This window comes from Chiloscyllium plagiosum, unplaced genomic scaffold (genome assembly GCF_037043375.1).
Source record: "Chiloscyllium plagiosum isolate Xiang-an unplaced genomic scaffold, Cpla_swu_hap1 HiC_scaffold_5, whole genome shotgun sequence".
Taxonomy (NCBI): Eukaryota; Metazoa; Chordata; class Chondrichthyes; order Orectolobiformes; family Hemiscylliidae; genus Chiloscyllium; species Chiloscyllium plagiosum.
The window spans coordinates 49,951,221-49,968,993 of record NW_028270143.1 but is presented as its reverse complement, the minus strand read 5'-3'; the positions used below and the strand labels follow the sequence as shown (position 1 = coordinate 49,968,993).

Below are 17,773 nucleotides of genomic sequence, written 5' to 3'. Positions count from 1 at the left end.
TGTGCCCGAAACGTCGAATCTTCTGTTCCCTAGATGCTGCCTGACCTGCTGTGCTGTTCCAGCAATAAAGTTTCAGCTTTGATCTCCAGCGTCTGCAGACCTCACTTTCTCCTTGAAGGCCATCAGGCCCTGGTAACCAATCTGCCTTTAGCCCCATTTGTTTGACAAATACTTTATCCCTTGTGATAGAGACTGTTCTAATATCTTTCCTCCCATTAGGGCAAGGTGAGGCTTGTCCTCTGTCAACCAGCAGGCTATCTCCTTGTGCACATCATCTTACCAGTGGATCCCCAGGCAGGATTTACACACCCTCCTCCATTTGCACTGTGAACTGTGCCATGAGTAATTTTGTTTGCAATGGATTAAGGTCCTGCCCTAAAGAAGATGCTCACTGGTCAAGAAAAGAACTTTGGTTGACCTCTAACCTCAAAGTAGTTTTCTTACTTCAGGATTGTTTACTTCCTGAAGTTACCAGCAAACAATAGCCTTCATAATATAATAAGAGATAAACATTTTTCAGACAAATTATTCCTTAGGAGCAATTGCACTGCTCAAAACTGCCATTGTTTATTGCATTCTCACTCTTACCTGTTTGTTTTTAGCCAGTATGATTTGAGTAATTTTTTAAATTTGGCATTTAACCTCATCTGATGATAGTTGCACATTCTGCACTTTCAATATTTATTCAAATTTAAATGTATAGTTGGCCGCTTAAAAGGATTCAAGGATCACTGTAGCAATTAAGCCGTGAAAGGCTGGTTTTTCTTCTGGTTCCTTTTATGAGCTATTTTTTTTTTAGATTAGATTAGGATTCATTGCAGAATCCAGAATATTAATCAACAGTTCAGGAAGTGCAGAGCATTCTTTCACTTTGGGGGAACAGAGTGAATTCCATTGCTCTGCAGATTTCATTGTAAAACACATTCCAGTCAATTGGATTTTGCTTCCCAGAAGTTTGGGTGTCATGGTTCCAATATTATATTTGCTTTATAGCTTGCAGTTACATGGAACTGAAACTTATTCTAAGTCTGTTTGTTTTTCTTCTACTCCACAGTGCATGTAACATATTTAATCAAATATAATAGTTTTTAATCACATTTATGCACATCATTTAAGAAGTTCTTCATGAATTATTAAAAAGAGATGGCCATTACACAATTGTTAGTTATGTAACAGAGATCATTCTTTACGACAAGACCCACAGATGACCCTTGCTTATTGTCTATTCCTTCCTATAGGTTGATAAAGATGTCCAGTCCCTACATGAACAACCTTATTATCCTTGGGGGAATGCTTTCTTATGCATCCATATTCCTTTTTGGCCTTGATGGATCATTTGTTATGCCTAATACATTTGAGACCCTCTGTACTGTAAGTATTACACAAGAAAGATTCCATTAATGCATTTTCTTTGAACAAGAATAGTGCTTAAAGTCAGTTGGTAATACAGAATTTGAATATTGCTGAAAAGAGACATATTACAGAAGTTTTGCAACTTCCTTTCATCAGGACAAACCCAAGGATGCCAAATTTCAAATGATCACAACAATTCATCTTACAGGAGAAAAAGGTGCTGATCGATTGGCAATTTATCTCTGATTTGTTGAGACCTTGCTGTGGAGAAAGTAACAAGGGACAATAGGCTCCCCAATCTTCTGATTTATTCAAAAATGTACAAGGCTTGAACATATTAATTAACTTGAATGTATATCATTTCTAGCAAGCTTAAATGAAGCACATAATGAGCTTGACTTAGTATCATAAGATGGTTGTTAGCATAGTTATTAGTGCACTCAGAATTACCCTCAAAATGCCCTGGGAAGGCAAGTCACATATTACTGGTACTATTCAGTGCATTGCAAGTAGTATTTCAACTAAAAGGATGCTGCCATCAGTCTGTGAAATTTTGAAATTTGGCATTCTTGCTTGTGCCTTGATGAGTGCAAGATGAAAAGCTTCAGCAACCTACCTTTCTTTTCAGTAATAATGGTAATTCATTTAAAATAAAACATGTTCTGAGGATGAACGTGTATGTCAAATGGCCTCTGTTATTGCCTATCTCTCATCACCCTGAAAAGTCGATGGTCCTTCCCTTAGAACTACTGAACCCCTTGTGCTGACGATCTTTAGTACAGAATTCAGGATGTTAGCCAAGTGACAATGGAGAAATAACAAGCACTTCAGGAAGGTGTCCTGAATGGAAAATCATATTGAGAGTTTTCCACTGTGATGCTCTCTTGTTTTTTCTTGGTATTAAAGAGCTTGAAGGTACTGATGAAAAAGCTGGGCAAAATGCTGCTAAACATCTAATACATACAAGTATAAACTCATGAGGGGCATAGATAGGATAAATAGACAGGCTCTTTTCCCTGGGGTGGGGGAGTCCAGAACTAGATGACATAGGATTAGGGTGAGAGGAGAAAGATTAAAAAGGAACCTGAGGGGCAATGAAATGAGCTGCCAGAGGAAGTGGTGAAGGCTGGTTTCAAAAGCACCTGGATGGGTATAGGAAGCATAGTTATTAGTGCACTCAGAAATAGGAAGAGTTAAGAGGAATATGGGCTGAGTGCTGACAAATGGGGCTAGATTAATTTAGGATATCTGGTTGGCATGACAAGTTGAACTGAAGGGTCTGTTTCCATGCTGTACGTCTCTATGACTCTAACAACCTCCATCTGCTAGTAACAAAGGAACTAAGTACTGAGTTCAGACTCAGGAACATCAACATTATTGTACAGGCTAAGGATACATTTAATTGTAGTATATACTGCTCATTTGTCACATCATGTCTATGACATCCCAACAGTGTGAAATTTAGAGACCATTATGTTCCTAGTAAAGTGTTTGGCTATTTTTTTGTTGGATAAGAACAAACAAATCTCAGTTTCTTTATAACTAAATCATGCTCAATGTGCTATAATTTCTTTTCAGAAATTTCCAAATTGCAATGCACCAAATTCTTGTGATATAAATACAGACTTGATTTAAAATCTGTCTGTCACACAGATTCAATTTATGATTTGTCAGTTTGTAGGAAATTTGATGCAAGTTTAATAATAAAATCCAGTGCAAAGTTATTTCATCTTGTGTTTGCTCTGACAGATCCATTTTAAGCTTTATACTTACAGTGAATCGTGACTCACCTCAGGAAAGCAAATATTCCAAATCACATTTCTGCAATGTGTTTGCCTGATATCTTAATATCTTTACTGAAATTGAACAAAGCAGGATGACTTGTAAATAGCTTAAATAGAGCCCTTTCATTTATTCTATGGTTGATTAGGTAACAAGTGCGATAGGTTCACTAATTTTCTGTCACACTGGTGGAAGAAACAAAGAAAACACACAAGAATTGGAGTCTTTGGATGGCAGGGCAAGACATCAGCATTTCAGGTGTGAGATTCCTGCTCAAATTGAAACAACAGTCTTCGCGACTAACATTTACTTTCAAAAAATATGTGCAGAAAATGGCTAACTTATGTAATTACTGTTCACAGAGGTATTGTGTAATTGACCACATTACCAATTCTTGGTACCTTATTGCAATTTTTTAAATGAAGCAACTCCCCTTAACTTAACTATCCCAAGTAGATGAGTGCTTTCAGATGAGCATTAGTGCAATTGAGGGATTATAATTGCCATATTGAGAGATCAAAGGAAAAGAGAGAAAGAAGTGACAAACCCCACTGAAAGTTTTCAGTGTAACAGACTATTCTCTTTGAATTATAGAGTCATACAGTATGGAAACAGGCCTTTCAGTCCATTCCAAGTTTGCCAAACTCAATTAATCCCACTTGCCTGCATTTGGCCCATATCCATCTAAACCTTTCCTACTCATTTACCTATCCAAATGTCTTTTAAATGTTGTAATTGTACTGCATCTACCACTACCTTTGGCAGCTCATTCCACATGCAAACCATGCTCTGTGTGAAAAATTTGCCCCTTAGGTCCCTTTTAAATCTTTCTCCTCTCACCTTAAAAATATGTCTCCTTGATTTGAACTCAGGCACCCTAGGAAAAAGACCTTTGATAGTCACCTTATCTATGCCCCTCATGATCTTATAAAGCTTGATAAGGTCACCCCTGAACCTCCTATGCTCCAGTGAAAGAAGTCCCACCCTACCCAGCCTCTCCCTCTAACACAAACCCTCGAGTCCTGGTAACATGCTTGTAAATCTTTTCTCAACCCTCTCCAATTTAGTAATATCCTTCCTAAAGCCGGGTGACCACAACTGTATGTAGAACTCTAAAACTGGCCTTACCAACATCCTGTACAGCCTCAAAATGATGTCCCAACTGCTATACTCAATAGTCTGAGCAATGAAGGCAAATGTGCTAAATGCCTTCTTAACCACCCTATCTGCCGGTGATGCAACTGTACCTGAACCCTAAGATCTCTCTGTTCAACAACACCACTCAGGGCCCTACCATTAACTGTAGATGCCCTTGTTTGTTTTACCAAAATGCAATACCTCACATTTATCCAAATTAAACTCCACCTGACACTCCTCAGCCTATTAGCCCCAATGATCAAGATCCCTTTGTAATCTTAGATAAGTTACTTTATTGTCCACCATACCACTAATTTTGGTGTCATCCACAAACTTAATAATCATTCCTCCTAAATTCTCATCCAAATTATTAATATAATCGACAAACAAAAGTGAACCCAGCACTGGTCACTGCGGAACACCGCTAGTCACAGGTCTCCAGTCCGAAAACCAATCTTCAACCACCATCCTCAATTTGCTACTATCAAGCCAGTTTTTTATTGAATTGGCAAGCTCTCCATGAATCCCATGTGATCTAACTTTACTAATTAGTCTACCATATGGAACATTGTCAATATGTTCAGCTAACAAGACCACAAGAAATGAGAGTAGGATTAAACCACATGGCCTGTCAAACGTGCTCCACCATTCAATTACCTTATGCCCTAAAGAAAGCCGTCTTATATTTTAACTTAATGAATGAATAAGTCTGTTTTTATACAAAATAATATCATTAATTAATGTAGACATGATGAATTTGGGAAGTTTATTAACATAGCACTATTAAACATAGAAACATAGAAAATAGGTGTAGGAGAATGCCATTTGGCCCTCCAAGCCTGCCCCACCATTCAGTATGATCATGGCTGATCATGGAATCTCAGAATCCCATTCCTGCTTGCTTTCCGTACCCTTTGATCTTTTAGCTGCAAGGACACATCCAGCTCCCTCTTGAATATATCTAATGAACTGGCCCCAACAGCTTGCTGTGGTAGAGAATTCCACAGGTTCACAACTCTCTGAATGAAGAAATTTTTTTTCATTTCAGATTCAGATTCTGATTCCCTACAGTGTGGAAACAGGCCCTTCGGCCCAACCAGTCCACACCGACCCTCCGAAGAGTAACGCACCCCGACCCATTTCCCTAACATTATGGGCAATTTAGCATGGCCAATTCACCTGACCTGCACATCTCTGGATTGTGGGAGGATCTCAGTCCTGAATGGCTCACCTCTTAATCTTACACTGTGACCCCTAGTTCTGGACTTCTCCAAAATCGGAAACCTTCTTCCCATATCTAGCCTGTCCAGTGTCATCAGGATTGTGTATGTTTCTATGAGATTCACCCTCATTCTTCTAAATTCCAGCGTGTACAACCCAGTCAATCTAGTCTTTCATCATATGTTAGTCCTGCCATCCTGGGAATCAGTCTGGTGAACTCTTTGCTGGACATCTTCAATAACAAGAATATCCTTCCTCAGACTAGGAGACCAAAACTGGACACAATACTCAAGGTATGGCCTCCACGAGGCCGTGTATAACTGCAGCAAGACATCCCTACTCCTATAATCAAATCCTCTCGCTATGAAGGCCAGCATGCATTAGCCTTCCTTACTGCCTGCCACACCTGCATGCGAACCTTCAGTGACTGTTCCACATGACACCCAGGTCTCATTGTACCCCACCTTTTCATAAACTGACACCATTTGGATATGATGTGGAGGAGCCGGTATTGGACTGGGGTGGACAAAATTAAAAATCCTATAACCCCAAGTTATAGTCCAACAGGTTTATTTGGAAGCACTAGCTAGTGCTTCCAAATAAACCTGCTGGACTATAACCTGGTGTTGTGTGATTTTTAACTTTGACCCCCATTCAGATAATAATCTGCCTTACTGTTTTTGTAACCAAAGTGGCTAATCTCATATTTATCCACATTGTAATGCATTTGCCAAGCATTTGTCCATTCAGCCACTCTTTCCAAGTCACCCTGTAGGCTCTTAGCATCCTCCTCACAAAACACACTGCCATCCAGCTTAGTGTTGTCTGCAAATTTGGAGATATTACATTCAATTCCTTTGTCCAAATTGTTAATGTATTTTGTGAACAGCTGAGGTCCCAGCATTGAACCCTGTGGTACCCCATTCGTCACTGCCTGCCACGCTAAAAAGACGCGTTTATTCCAACTCTCTGCTTCCTGTCTGCCAACCAGTTCTCTATCTATGCCAATACATTATCTCCAATACCGTGAGCTTTAATTTTGCTTCCTAATGTCTTGTTTGGGACCTTGTCAAAAGCTTTGTTTGAAACACAATATCTACTGATTCACACTTGTCCCCTCGGCCATCACATGCACAAAAAATTCCAGAAGATTTGTCAAGCATGATTTCCCTTCAGTGAATCCGTGCTGACTTCAATTAATTCTGTTACTGCTTTCCAAAAACCCAGTTATTACATCCTTAATAATTGTCTCAAACATTTTCCCCATCACTGACATCAGGCTAACTGGCCTGTAATTCCCTGTTTTCCCTCTCATTTCTTTTTTCAAAAATGTGTGGTTACATTAGCTAATCTCCAATAGATTTGACCTCTTCCAGAGTTGATAGAATGCTGGAAAATGATCACGAATGCATCTACTATTTCTAGGATCACTTCCTTAAGTACTCTGCGATGCAGAGCATCAGGCCCTGGAGATTTTCAGAGATTTAATGCCATCAATTTCTCAAATACTATTTCCTGACTAATGAGAATTTCCTTCAGTTCCTCCTTCATGCTTTGCTGTCTGTCCCCTAACATTTCCAGAAGGTTATCTGTGTCTTCCTTAATGAAGACAGATCCAAAGTATTTACCAAACTGCCTGCTATCTCTTTGTTGTCCATTATAAGTTCCCCTGATTCTAACTTTAAGGAACTGTATTAGTGTGAGTCACAGAATGTAATGGCATTGAGACCTTAGACTTCATAAGAGAATTCAAATCAAAAAATATCCCATTTCTCTATCACAATAGATGATAATAATTGTCTTCTTTGTAGATATTATGCAGTTACTAATATCTAATTGAATTTGGGTTACAAGGATATAAGCTGAAAATGTGTTGCTGGAAAAGCGCAGCAGGTCAGGCAGCATCCAAGGAACAGGAGAATCGACGTTTCGGGCATAAGCCCTTCTTCGGGCATAAGCCCTTATGCCCGAAACGTCGATTCTCCTGTTCCTTGGATGCTGCCTGACCTGCTGCGCTTTTCCAGCAACACAGTTTCAGCTCTGATCTCCAGCATCTGCAGCCTTCACTTTCTCTCTTACAAGGATATAAGGTGAGATCTTAACATTGAAAACAAGAGCTATTTTGTTTTTGTCCAAAAAAATTGGTAAACATTCATGGTGAAAAATAGGATTAGCAAAGAATTTATGAAGATAGTTGACAGATAAAGTGTGAAATGAAACAGAGACTTTCCCTATTTATTTTAATGATAATTGTAAAAGATCAAAGTATTTTTGGTCAGCACGGTGGCTCAGTAGTTAGCACTGCTGCCTCACAGCACCAGGGACCTGGTTTGATTCCAGCCTTGGGTGACTGTCTATGCATTCTCCTCCTTTCTGCATGGATATTGGCTGGGTACTATCAGTTTCCACCCACAGTCCAAAGATGTGCATGTTATGTGAATTGGCTATGCTAAATTGCCCATAGTGTCCAGAGGTGTACAGGCTAGGTAGATTAGCTGTGGGTAATGCAGGGTTACAGGGATAGGGTAGGGAGGTGGGTCTGGGTAGGATGCTCTTCAGAGGGTCAGTGTGGACTCGATGAGCTGAATGGCCTGTAAATGGCCTTTCCACACTGTAGGGATTCCTGTAGTATTATTTTTGTTTCAGGAGAGAGGCAACATTTTCCTTTGTGGTAAGCTTATTTTTATATTAAACCTTAATGACCTTGTTAAAAATGTAACCGTTAATTTTGTAGAATTTTGTCTATTTCAAGCCATTGCTATCACTGATTACTATTTTGTGTGATTAATTACACGTATATATAAAAGCACTTTCCAAAACTAAATTATGGATTTAAATTTAAAATTTATTTTGCATAATATACATGAAAGTATAAGCTAAGCTACAGACACAAATTTAAATGAATACAGTGTAATTAAAAGAACTTCTATCATGGAAATTGAACTCCCGACCCGAGGATTGCAAGTCTATAATTAAAACAATAGTTCACTAATGCCATGAAGACTCTACACAACTGCAAAAGTTAGTTTTACTGCATGCATAAGATATTTTTCAGTTTGAAGAAAGTTATAAGCTAATTGTGTGAAATTAGTGTTTTTCTTAAGCACTGTATTTTTTCATGCTGTTCTCTGACCCATTTCAATTGGCTAGGCTAATGGTTTTAAAAATTCTGAATTCAAAGGGGCTCACTAAATGACAGAATAACCCTGAATCTACCAAGAAGTAAGTTCTCCTTAAAATTGAGATTTTCACCCAGCCTTCAAACCTTTAAACAAAAGAATAGAGAGACGAAAAACATAATTTTCTGGCGAGGCAAGAAAATTCCAAAGATTATGACCCTCAAAGAGACAAAATTCCTCCACATCAGTCTTAATTGGGAGACTCCTTATTTTAAAACTATGTTCCCTCATGCTAGAATCTCCCATAAGATGAAACATCTTCTCGGTGTCTATCCTGTCAAACCCCGCTCAGAATCAATATGTTTCACTAAGATCACCTTGCATTCTTCTGAACTGCAGTAAGTATGGACACAAACTGCTCAATCTTCCTTCATAAGATAAATCCTGTCCCCCTTCCACAAACTGGGTCTAGTGAGTCTTTTCTGAAACATTTTCAATGCAAGTGTATCCCTTCTTAAATAAACAGACTAAAACTATACACTGGTGTAGTCTCACCAATAGCCTGTGCAGTTACAGCAACACCTCTCTATTTGTATACTCCATCTGTCTTGCAACAAAATCCAAAATTCCATTTGCCTTCTGATTATTTGCTGGAGGTTTTTGTAATTTGAGTCCAGAGACACCCTAGTCTATCTATATCACAACATTTTGCTGTCTGTTTCTGTTTCTGTTTAAATAGCATGCTGCTTCTCTGTTCTTCCTGCCAAAGTAGACAGGTTCACATTTTCCCAAGTTGTATTTCATCTGTCAAATGTTTCCCCACTCACTTGACCTATCTATATTGCTATGTTGATTCTTTGTATTCTCCTCACAGCTTACCTTCTTATCAGCCATGATATCATCAGCAAATATAATTACAGTACAGTCTATTCCCTCATCTAAGTTAGTTTTACAGATTGTAAATAGTTGAGGCCTTTGTAGTGATGGTTTGTGACACTCCACCAGTTACTGTTTGCTTCCCTGAAAATAATCCATTTATCCTGACTCTTTCAAATCAGTCAGTCTGTCCTCTATGTATGCCAGTCTATCTGTCTCAACAACTTAAATTTGTATCTTGTATATGTTATGAGGTACCTTTTCAGATGCCTTTTGGATATCCAAATAACACTACCTTTCCTGCTTAGGAATTGGAGGGTTGGGGGCTGGAGTGCAGTGAGAGGTTTTGGGGTATTGGTTTTAAAATATGAGTGACTAGAAAGGAAGGGGGTGGTCTCTTCTAGGGGAGGTGCTCCCGATGGGCTAATGCACCCTCCAAAGATATTGCCCCGATCCTTCCTACTGTTATAAACACATTAAAAGCAAAGAGCTACCGACTTGTCCATGTGCCAATGCCAACCATCTTATGTTATAATCAATGTGATATTAGAGTCCATTGAGCTGCCAATTGTAATCCAGGTCCACCCTCTGTATTGTAGAGGTAAGCTCAGGAGTGGATGGTAAGTGGTTCTGCTGAAAATCTGCCCTTTTCTACAGCTATCCCCGCCAGAAACATTCCCCTGTGGGTAAGTAATATCCAAATCAGTGAACATACATTGATATAGTTCCAAGTCAGGATGGCATGGGACTTGGTAGAGAATTTGCAGATGGGAGAGTTCCATATATCTGCTGCCCTTGCCCTTCCGTTTGTTAAACATCACAGTTTTGAAAAGCGATGTGGAAGAAGGAGCCTTGGTGAGTTGCAACAGTGTGTCATATATATAAAACACATTTCTGCTTCTCTACATTGATGGTGGAGAGAGTGAATGTTCAAGTTTCTGTGTTGCATGCCAATCAACCATGCTGCTTTGTCCTGGATGGTGCTGATCCCCTTGAGTGCACACATTCAAGCAAGTGGAAAATGTTCCATCATAATCCTGACTAGTGCTTTATTGATGATGAACAGACTTCATGCCTCAATGGCCCAGTTAAGTTTCTTGTTAATGTTAACTCTTCAAGATGCTCATTGTCTGGCCCTTGTGTGTCATCCATGCTACTTGTTACTTAGTGGCCCAAATCTGAATGTTGTCCGGGTTATTGCTGCACATTGGCACAAATGCCTTCCTTATCTGAAGAGATACAAATGATACTGAATGCTGTGTAATGATGAGCAAACATCCTCACTTATGACCTTACGTTGGAACAAAGGTCACTGATGAAAATGACTGACGTGAGTTCTAAGGAACTCCTGCAGCAATGGTCTGGGACTGTGATGATTGATCTTTAATCAGTGGAGACATTTCCCTGAAATTCCCAGTGACTTGCATTTTCCCAGAACTCCTTGATCCCACATTCAGTCAAATGTTGTCTTGACGTCAAGGACATTTACTCATATCACCCCTCTTGAATCAATTATTTTGTCCGTGTTAGGCTATAATAAGGTCCAGAACTGAGTGCCCTTGGTCGAACCCAAACTAAGTATCATGAACTGATTATTGTTGTGTAAGTGATGCCTGATAATACTGTTGACAACACCTTCCATCTTATTACTGATGATCAACTGCAGACCGATGGCATGGACATTGGTTGGATGACTTGATCTCTTTCTTTGAAGTTAGGATCTACTTGCCAATTTGCAGGTACTAATGTTCTAACTTCACTAGAATATCTCAGCTAGGAAAGTGCCTGTGAAACACTTCAAACCTTCAGATCAGATCACAACTGGATTTTGATCAAATGGGCTAATTGGCTGAGAAGTGGCAGATGGAATTTAATTTAGATAAATGCAAGGTGCTGCATTTTAGGAAAGCAAATGTTACCAGGACTTATACACTTAATGGTAAGGTCCTTGGGAGTGTTGCTGAACAAGAGTCTTCGGAGTGCAGGTTTATAGCTCCTTGAAAGTGGAGTTGCAGGTAGACAGGATAGTGAAGGTGGCATTTGGTATGCTTTCCTTTATTTGTCAGAGTATTGAATACAGGAGTTGGGAGGTCATGTTGCAGCTGTATAGGACATTGGTTAGGCCATTGTTGGAATATTGCATGAAATTCTGGTCTCCTTCCTATTGGAAAGATGTTGTGAAACTTGAAAGGGTTCAGAAAATATTTTCAAAGATGTTGTCAGGGTTGGAAGATTTGAGCTATAGGGAGAGGCTGAACAGGCTGGGGCTGTTTACCCTGGAGCGTCAGAGGCTGAGGGGTGACCTTATAGGGGTTTATAAAATCATGAGGGGCATGGACAGGATAAATAGACAAAGTCTTTTCCCTGGGGTGAGGGAGTCCAGAACTAGAGGGCATAGGTTTAGGGTGAGAGAGGAAAGATATAAAAGAGATCTAAGGGGCAACTTTTTCATGCAGAAGGTGGTATGTGTGTGGAATGAGCTGCCAGAGGAAGTAGTGGAGGCTGGTACAACTACAACATTTAAAAGACATGTGGATGGGTATATGAATAGGAAGGGTTTGGAACGATATGGGCTGGGTGTTGGCAGGTGGGACTAGATTGGGTTGGGATATGTGGTCAAGTTGGACCGAAGGGTCTGTTTCCATGCTGTACATCTCTATGACTCCATTACTCTAACTTAATTGTCATCGACAAAGCATATATTCACTGCTTGCTTTACTAAATAGATCTTCAAAAATCTGAAGATTACATTTCCTATTTATGTTCTCAGTCTGTGTTTATTAGGCCAATCTTCACACTTTTGCCCCCCCATTCTTTCCTCTTAAACTCTTCTGTGGAAGATGGTGACTCATATTTGGCTTTGGTTCAAATAGATGTCAGCAGTCTTCAGATACCTCTCCAAGTTGACTGCTGTTCATGTGTGAGGCTATTTATGTTGTGTTTATGTTGCAAAAAAGTGGCGTTAAAGCTAAGCCATTCTTGTTCTTAACAATTATACATATTTACACCAACGATAGCATCCGTCTGCCTGGAAAGATGAGGGGGCACATTCAAGGTTGGCCACTTTTGGATCGGATGTTGCCTTTTGACACCAGTTTGTAAGAAGTAGTCTCCCTGTGTAGTTGGCACACACAAATAACATTGGCCCACGATTGGATGATGCACGTTTTTTTTGCGGTGGATTCCTGTCTGGAGTTGGCAGATCTATTCAAAGTCTCTTGCCTTTAGCACAGGAGGTGATGCCACACAGTTTGTGAAAATGGAACTTTGGCCTTGGAGATTTGCAGCTATGGCAGGCAGAGAGATGAGGAAGTAGTCAAGTATGTAATAATTCCTTCATCAAATGCCACAAACCCAGTCTTGCAGCAGTGACCTCAGGACCTGACCAACTCAACCAGCAGCAGTGGTGCTGCCGAGCCAATATTGGGGATGGACAATGAAGTCACACACCCAGAGTACGTTCTGCACCTTTGGCACCCTTAGAGCTTCCTTCAAGTACTACTCAACATTTAAAAGAACTGATTCATTAGCCAGGTAAAAAGGTAAAAACTAGCTGTATTCCTGATGAAGGGCTTTTGTCCGAAACGTCGATTTTACTGCTCCTCGGATGCTGCCAGAACTGCTGTGCTTTTCCAGCACCACACTAATCTCGACTCTGATTCATCAGCCAGTTTGGCAGGGGTGGGTGTAGTCGCAGGATGGTGTGGAATGTGGTGATCAGCAGTAGGCTTCCTTGCCCATGTTTGACTTGATGCCCTCAGACTTCATGGAGTCTTTCATCAATGTTGAGAATTCCCAGGGCAAATCCTTTTTGGACTATTTCCCAGTATGCTAACAGTGGGACAGGACCTACCTAGGATGGTTCTGGTATTGTCTGGAACATGAGTATGACCAACTCAGGCAGTTCTGTTGACCAGCCTTCCAGTTTTAGCACAATCTCTCAGATGATAGTAAGAAATTCCTATCATTCTTATGATCATCTCAGGGAGTGTGCTAAAACTGGGAGGACAAGTCAACCAACTGCCTGATGTAGTCATCAGCAGAATCAAATTTGCCACTGTCATTTCCAGTGTCCAGGTCAATGCCAGACATACCATCCAGTTTCATTCTTTTTATAAGCTTTTAGCAGTTAGAAACAACTAAGTGGCTTGCCTGGCCATTTAGAGGGCATTTGAGAGTCTCCCATGTTGCTAAGTGTCTGGATTCACATGTAGGCCAGATCAGGTAAGGATTGCAGACTTCCTTCTCTAGGAGGCATTTTTTCTTTAATGATATTGGGCAATGTCAGTGTTTTTCATGGTCTTTATTAGACTTTTCATTCCAGATTTTATTTTAATTCGAACTTCACTATCTGTCGTAGTGAACCTGGGGCTCTGGATTTCTCACCCAGCGACATAATCACCAAGCTGTTGCCTCTTTTATTTATTATACAATTTCTGTCCATGTTCCTTGACAGGTCCTGTTTGTTGTGAAGATCTTTTCTGATGTTTCTCTTCTTGTGCAGGCTATTTACAAAATTCAACTAATGGAAATGTCTATTTTTATGTTAAATTGTTAAATAGCTCTTTTCAGAATATCCATCTCATTCTGAGATCCAATTTATTTTGTCTTTTTTGATTTTCTACTCATTGTCTGATCTGTTTTCGTTTGGAAATTGACTACAGTGCTGTAAAACAACCTCAGAGAATTACATTTGGTTTCAGCAAATGTGTTTTACCGAAGGAGTATGTGAAGGTCATAATAGAAAATGCACCTTCTTCGACAAGATTCACAAAACAATTTTCAGAAATATGCTAAATACCTCTGAATTTTTATTTAGATGAGAAATTAATGCTTCTGAGTTCATATTGGAAGGTACCAGCATGCAGCCATTTCCCTCTTCAATGAAGGCATTTAATTTTTTTTTCTCAAAAAGACTCTGCTAAAATATTGGAGCATGCAATTTTGTTTGATAATAAACCTTAATAGAATTTTAGGCCTTTCTTTTGGCCTGTCTCATAATAGGTGTTTAGGACAGAACCATATTTAAAACTCACAAAAGACAAGTCAAAGGAAAAATAGCAATGCTATTGGATTACTGTTGTTACCTGTGGAGGGTAAGATTTGAATGGTAACATCCACAAGGAATGATGCAAGATTTTAGGCGAAATGTGTAATTCTATATCATAATGTAAATTTTCTGAATGTTAACGGAGTGAAATACTTCAGTTTATCATAAGTAATGTTCCATGATAGTAAATGTTTTCTGCTTTTAGGGACAAATTGAAGGGTTTTTTTTATTCTTTGTACTCATCCAAGTCTTTCTTTTGTCATTCAGGTTAGAACCTGGATTCTTACAGTTGGCTACACCACAGCATTCGGAGCCATGTTTGCAAAAACATGGAGAGTTCATGCCATATTTAAAAATGTGAAAATGAAGAAAAAGGTAGGGAACTAAATAAATTCATCCTTTATTAATACTCCATCAGATTTCTTATGATGCTATGCGTTTATAGGTTAAAAAATGTGTTGCTTTATAAGGGCAGGCAGTTTGATATGTGCTAATTTATTATTTCGCAGTTGTGTGTGCTTTGGTCTATCCCTTTAGATCAACAGGTGTACCTGTTATAGTCACACATGCTCTTTAGGAAACCTGAGGTTAGACTGACTTTTTTTTAATACTATGTTTGTCTTTCGGAAAGCCAAGTGGAAGATATTTCCTGTTGCTTTGGATCCTTCCTTGTCACATCAGAAAACAAATGTTACCTTTCAGTTCTGCATACTTTGAAGTACAATAAACAGGTCTAAAAATGTGTGAATGTGTTTGAATTTTATAACATGCATCAAAAACTATTATGTAAATTTTCTGTGGCTACAGTTTAAACAGGGTTGTAGGTTTTTTGGTACTTGTTGCACCTGGTAAAACACAAAGACTATTTGGTGGTGACTGTTTCTGGTGTTTTAAATATGTAATGCCATAATGCAAGCTGATAAATCTTTCCATTAGTGTTTTATCTGTAGCATACGTTACCCACTATTTTACCTTTTCTTAACCTATTCCTCTTATTTGGTAGGCCAGTAGGTTAACCTTAGTCTGAATTTAGTATTAAACATTTCTTCAATTTCTTTTCTCCTGAACTCTTTATTTTATGCTTTCTCAAATGTATACTCTCAACTAGCCTAGCCTAATTCTTCTTTCTTCCACATTTTGAAATGATTCATTTCAAAGTGGAAATGAATCATTCATTGAAATGATTCATTTCAAAATAAGTTGTAACTTGGTCTTTCTTTCTTGCCAATTGTTTTGAAAACTGTTTGCTTTGTTCTGCACTGATGTCCCTTGCTGCGTAATTTACTCCGTCCCTCATCCTGATGAAGGGCTTATGCCCGAAACATTGATTCTCCTGCTCCTCGGTTGTTGCCTGCCCTGCTGTGCTTTCCCAGCACCACACTCTCAACTCCATCCCTCATCAGTCTTCCCTGACATTTCCCACCAGCACAAAGGCCAAGCCACTTCCAGCCTTCCTAGCCGCTCTCCTGAGCCATACTGTCATTATTGCCTTCATTCCTAGCTCTGCCCCTTGAGCTCAGTTTTTCGTGGCTTAACAGAATAAATGGGCATGTGGGTCATGATACGTGAATCAGTCTATGCTCCTTCATTGTAATGCAGGTGAACTTCATGCTTTGTGCTCACTTCTGTGATTGCTGTTTGCTGGAGGCTGTGGAGGAAGTGGAAAATAGGAGAAAAGTCTTACATTTGCTGAGACCAGGAGAAGATCCAGTCACAAGGAAAATAAGATCATGAGTAGATAGCCATGGTAACCAATGACAGGCATCATACTCCAATACCCTGGATGCAGTATGACAAGAAATTGAGTGCTCTCATCATAAGGTCATATCCTACCAAATGCACCACTAACTCTACACTGCTCCGTTTACCACACCCCCATCACTCATCTATCAACAATCTCTATAAATCAGAAGCCATAACTAATATTCACTTGCTTCACCAGACCCTAATATCTGGCCTCATATCCTGAGTCCACAGCATGTACACTCTGCCAATTATTCAACCAGGACAACTGTAGCACTCAGAGGACAAGATTGCACATAGATTCTGATGCAGAAAACTCCACTGAGTGGTTCAAATGAGTTGCCTACAGAAGAATGCTGAGCAATATATACAACAAAATGTATACTGCATTGTTGAAACCTTCAGAAAGTCAGCTGGCACTGTCAAGAAGCGTAGCGAAGTCCAGCACAATGTAGGTACAATGCTTTGCACAGAGTTGGAGCTCATTCTTTCGAGTGTGTGGCCAACTCCTTTCACATTCGTGTCAACCGTACCATGATGTAATGTTTGATGGCTATGTAATGACTTCCATTACAGCAAAAGCAACATTTTGAATACTGGAATAGAAGCTCAAACTAGTGTCTTCAGAAGATGATAGAGTCATAGAGGACTCCATAGCTGTAGATTATTATTTAGTAATGGGGCTTACAGTCTGACCCATCAGTCTAGCAATCTATGCTCAAACACATGACAATCATTCTGAACAAGAATGGATGGAAAATTACGGGATGTTGCAAACAAATCTGGCTTCATTCTGCAAAGCATTAAAGACACAAAAATTCATTGCCACAGTCACTTTTACAGTCACTAATAATGATGTCTGTATCCTGCTATAAGGATATATCTGTAGCAGTTGCCAGATTTGAATGAGGTCATCCTTACCTAAGCACAAGTGTTTCTCTTTTTTTTGTTGCTGAGGTTCAAGTAGGAAAATTGCTTGGTGCTAAGACCTCCAGCTGAAAGCCCGTCCCTTCCACCCCCCACCCCCTCCCCCCCCAACATTCTCCTTTCCCCTCTTCCTCATCTATACTTCCTCCTCCACCTTCAAGCAGTTTGTCCAACTCTGCTCATCCCTCCCACTTATATCACACTTCAGGTACCCTTATAGTGAAGGACTCAACTGGAGTATAGTCCTTACACAGGTCTAAGCTTTTACTTAAAGACCAAACATTACAAACATAACCTCCTGGCCCAAGCACCTCAGAATGTGTCTGCAAGTATCTCTTTTTGATGTATTCATTATTGCTTAATTGCCATATTAGGAAGGAGCACCACTTCTCCAATGTTCCTGTATAGAGGAATACAAGTAAACCCTGAGTTAGTACCCACCACCACAGAACAAATATATAATTAGCAAGTAATACTGTTTTCTGAGGAGAATGCCCATTATTGCACTCATATTTTGTTTATGTACAAATGTTGCAAAACAAAGCCTTTTGAACCCACAGAGTCA

The 17,773-nt window shown here is 39.5% G+C and overlaps 1 protein-coding gene across 3 annotated transcripts in view; it reads left to right on the top strand.

Moving 5' to 3' along the window:
• The window catches only part of gabbr2 (gamma-aminobutyric acid (GABA) B receptor, 2), a 1,039,525-nt gene that overhangs the window by 904,471 nt on the left and 117,281 nt on the right, over nt 1-17,773 (top strand). For all 3 annotated transcript variants that reach the window (XM_043689956.2, XM_043689957.2, XM_087987153.1), the window contains exons 11-12: nt 1,239-1,371; nt 14,806-14,913. In XM_043689956.2, the coding sequence (XP_043545891.1) occupies nt 1,239-1,371; nt 14,806-14,913 (241 nt within the window). The remainder of the gene's footprint in view (nt 1-1,238; nt 1,372-14,805; nt 14,914-17,773) is intronic.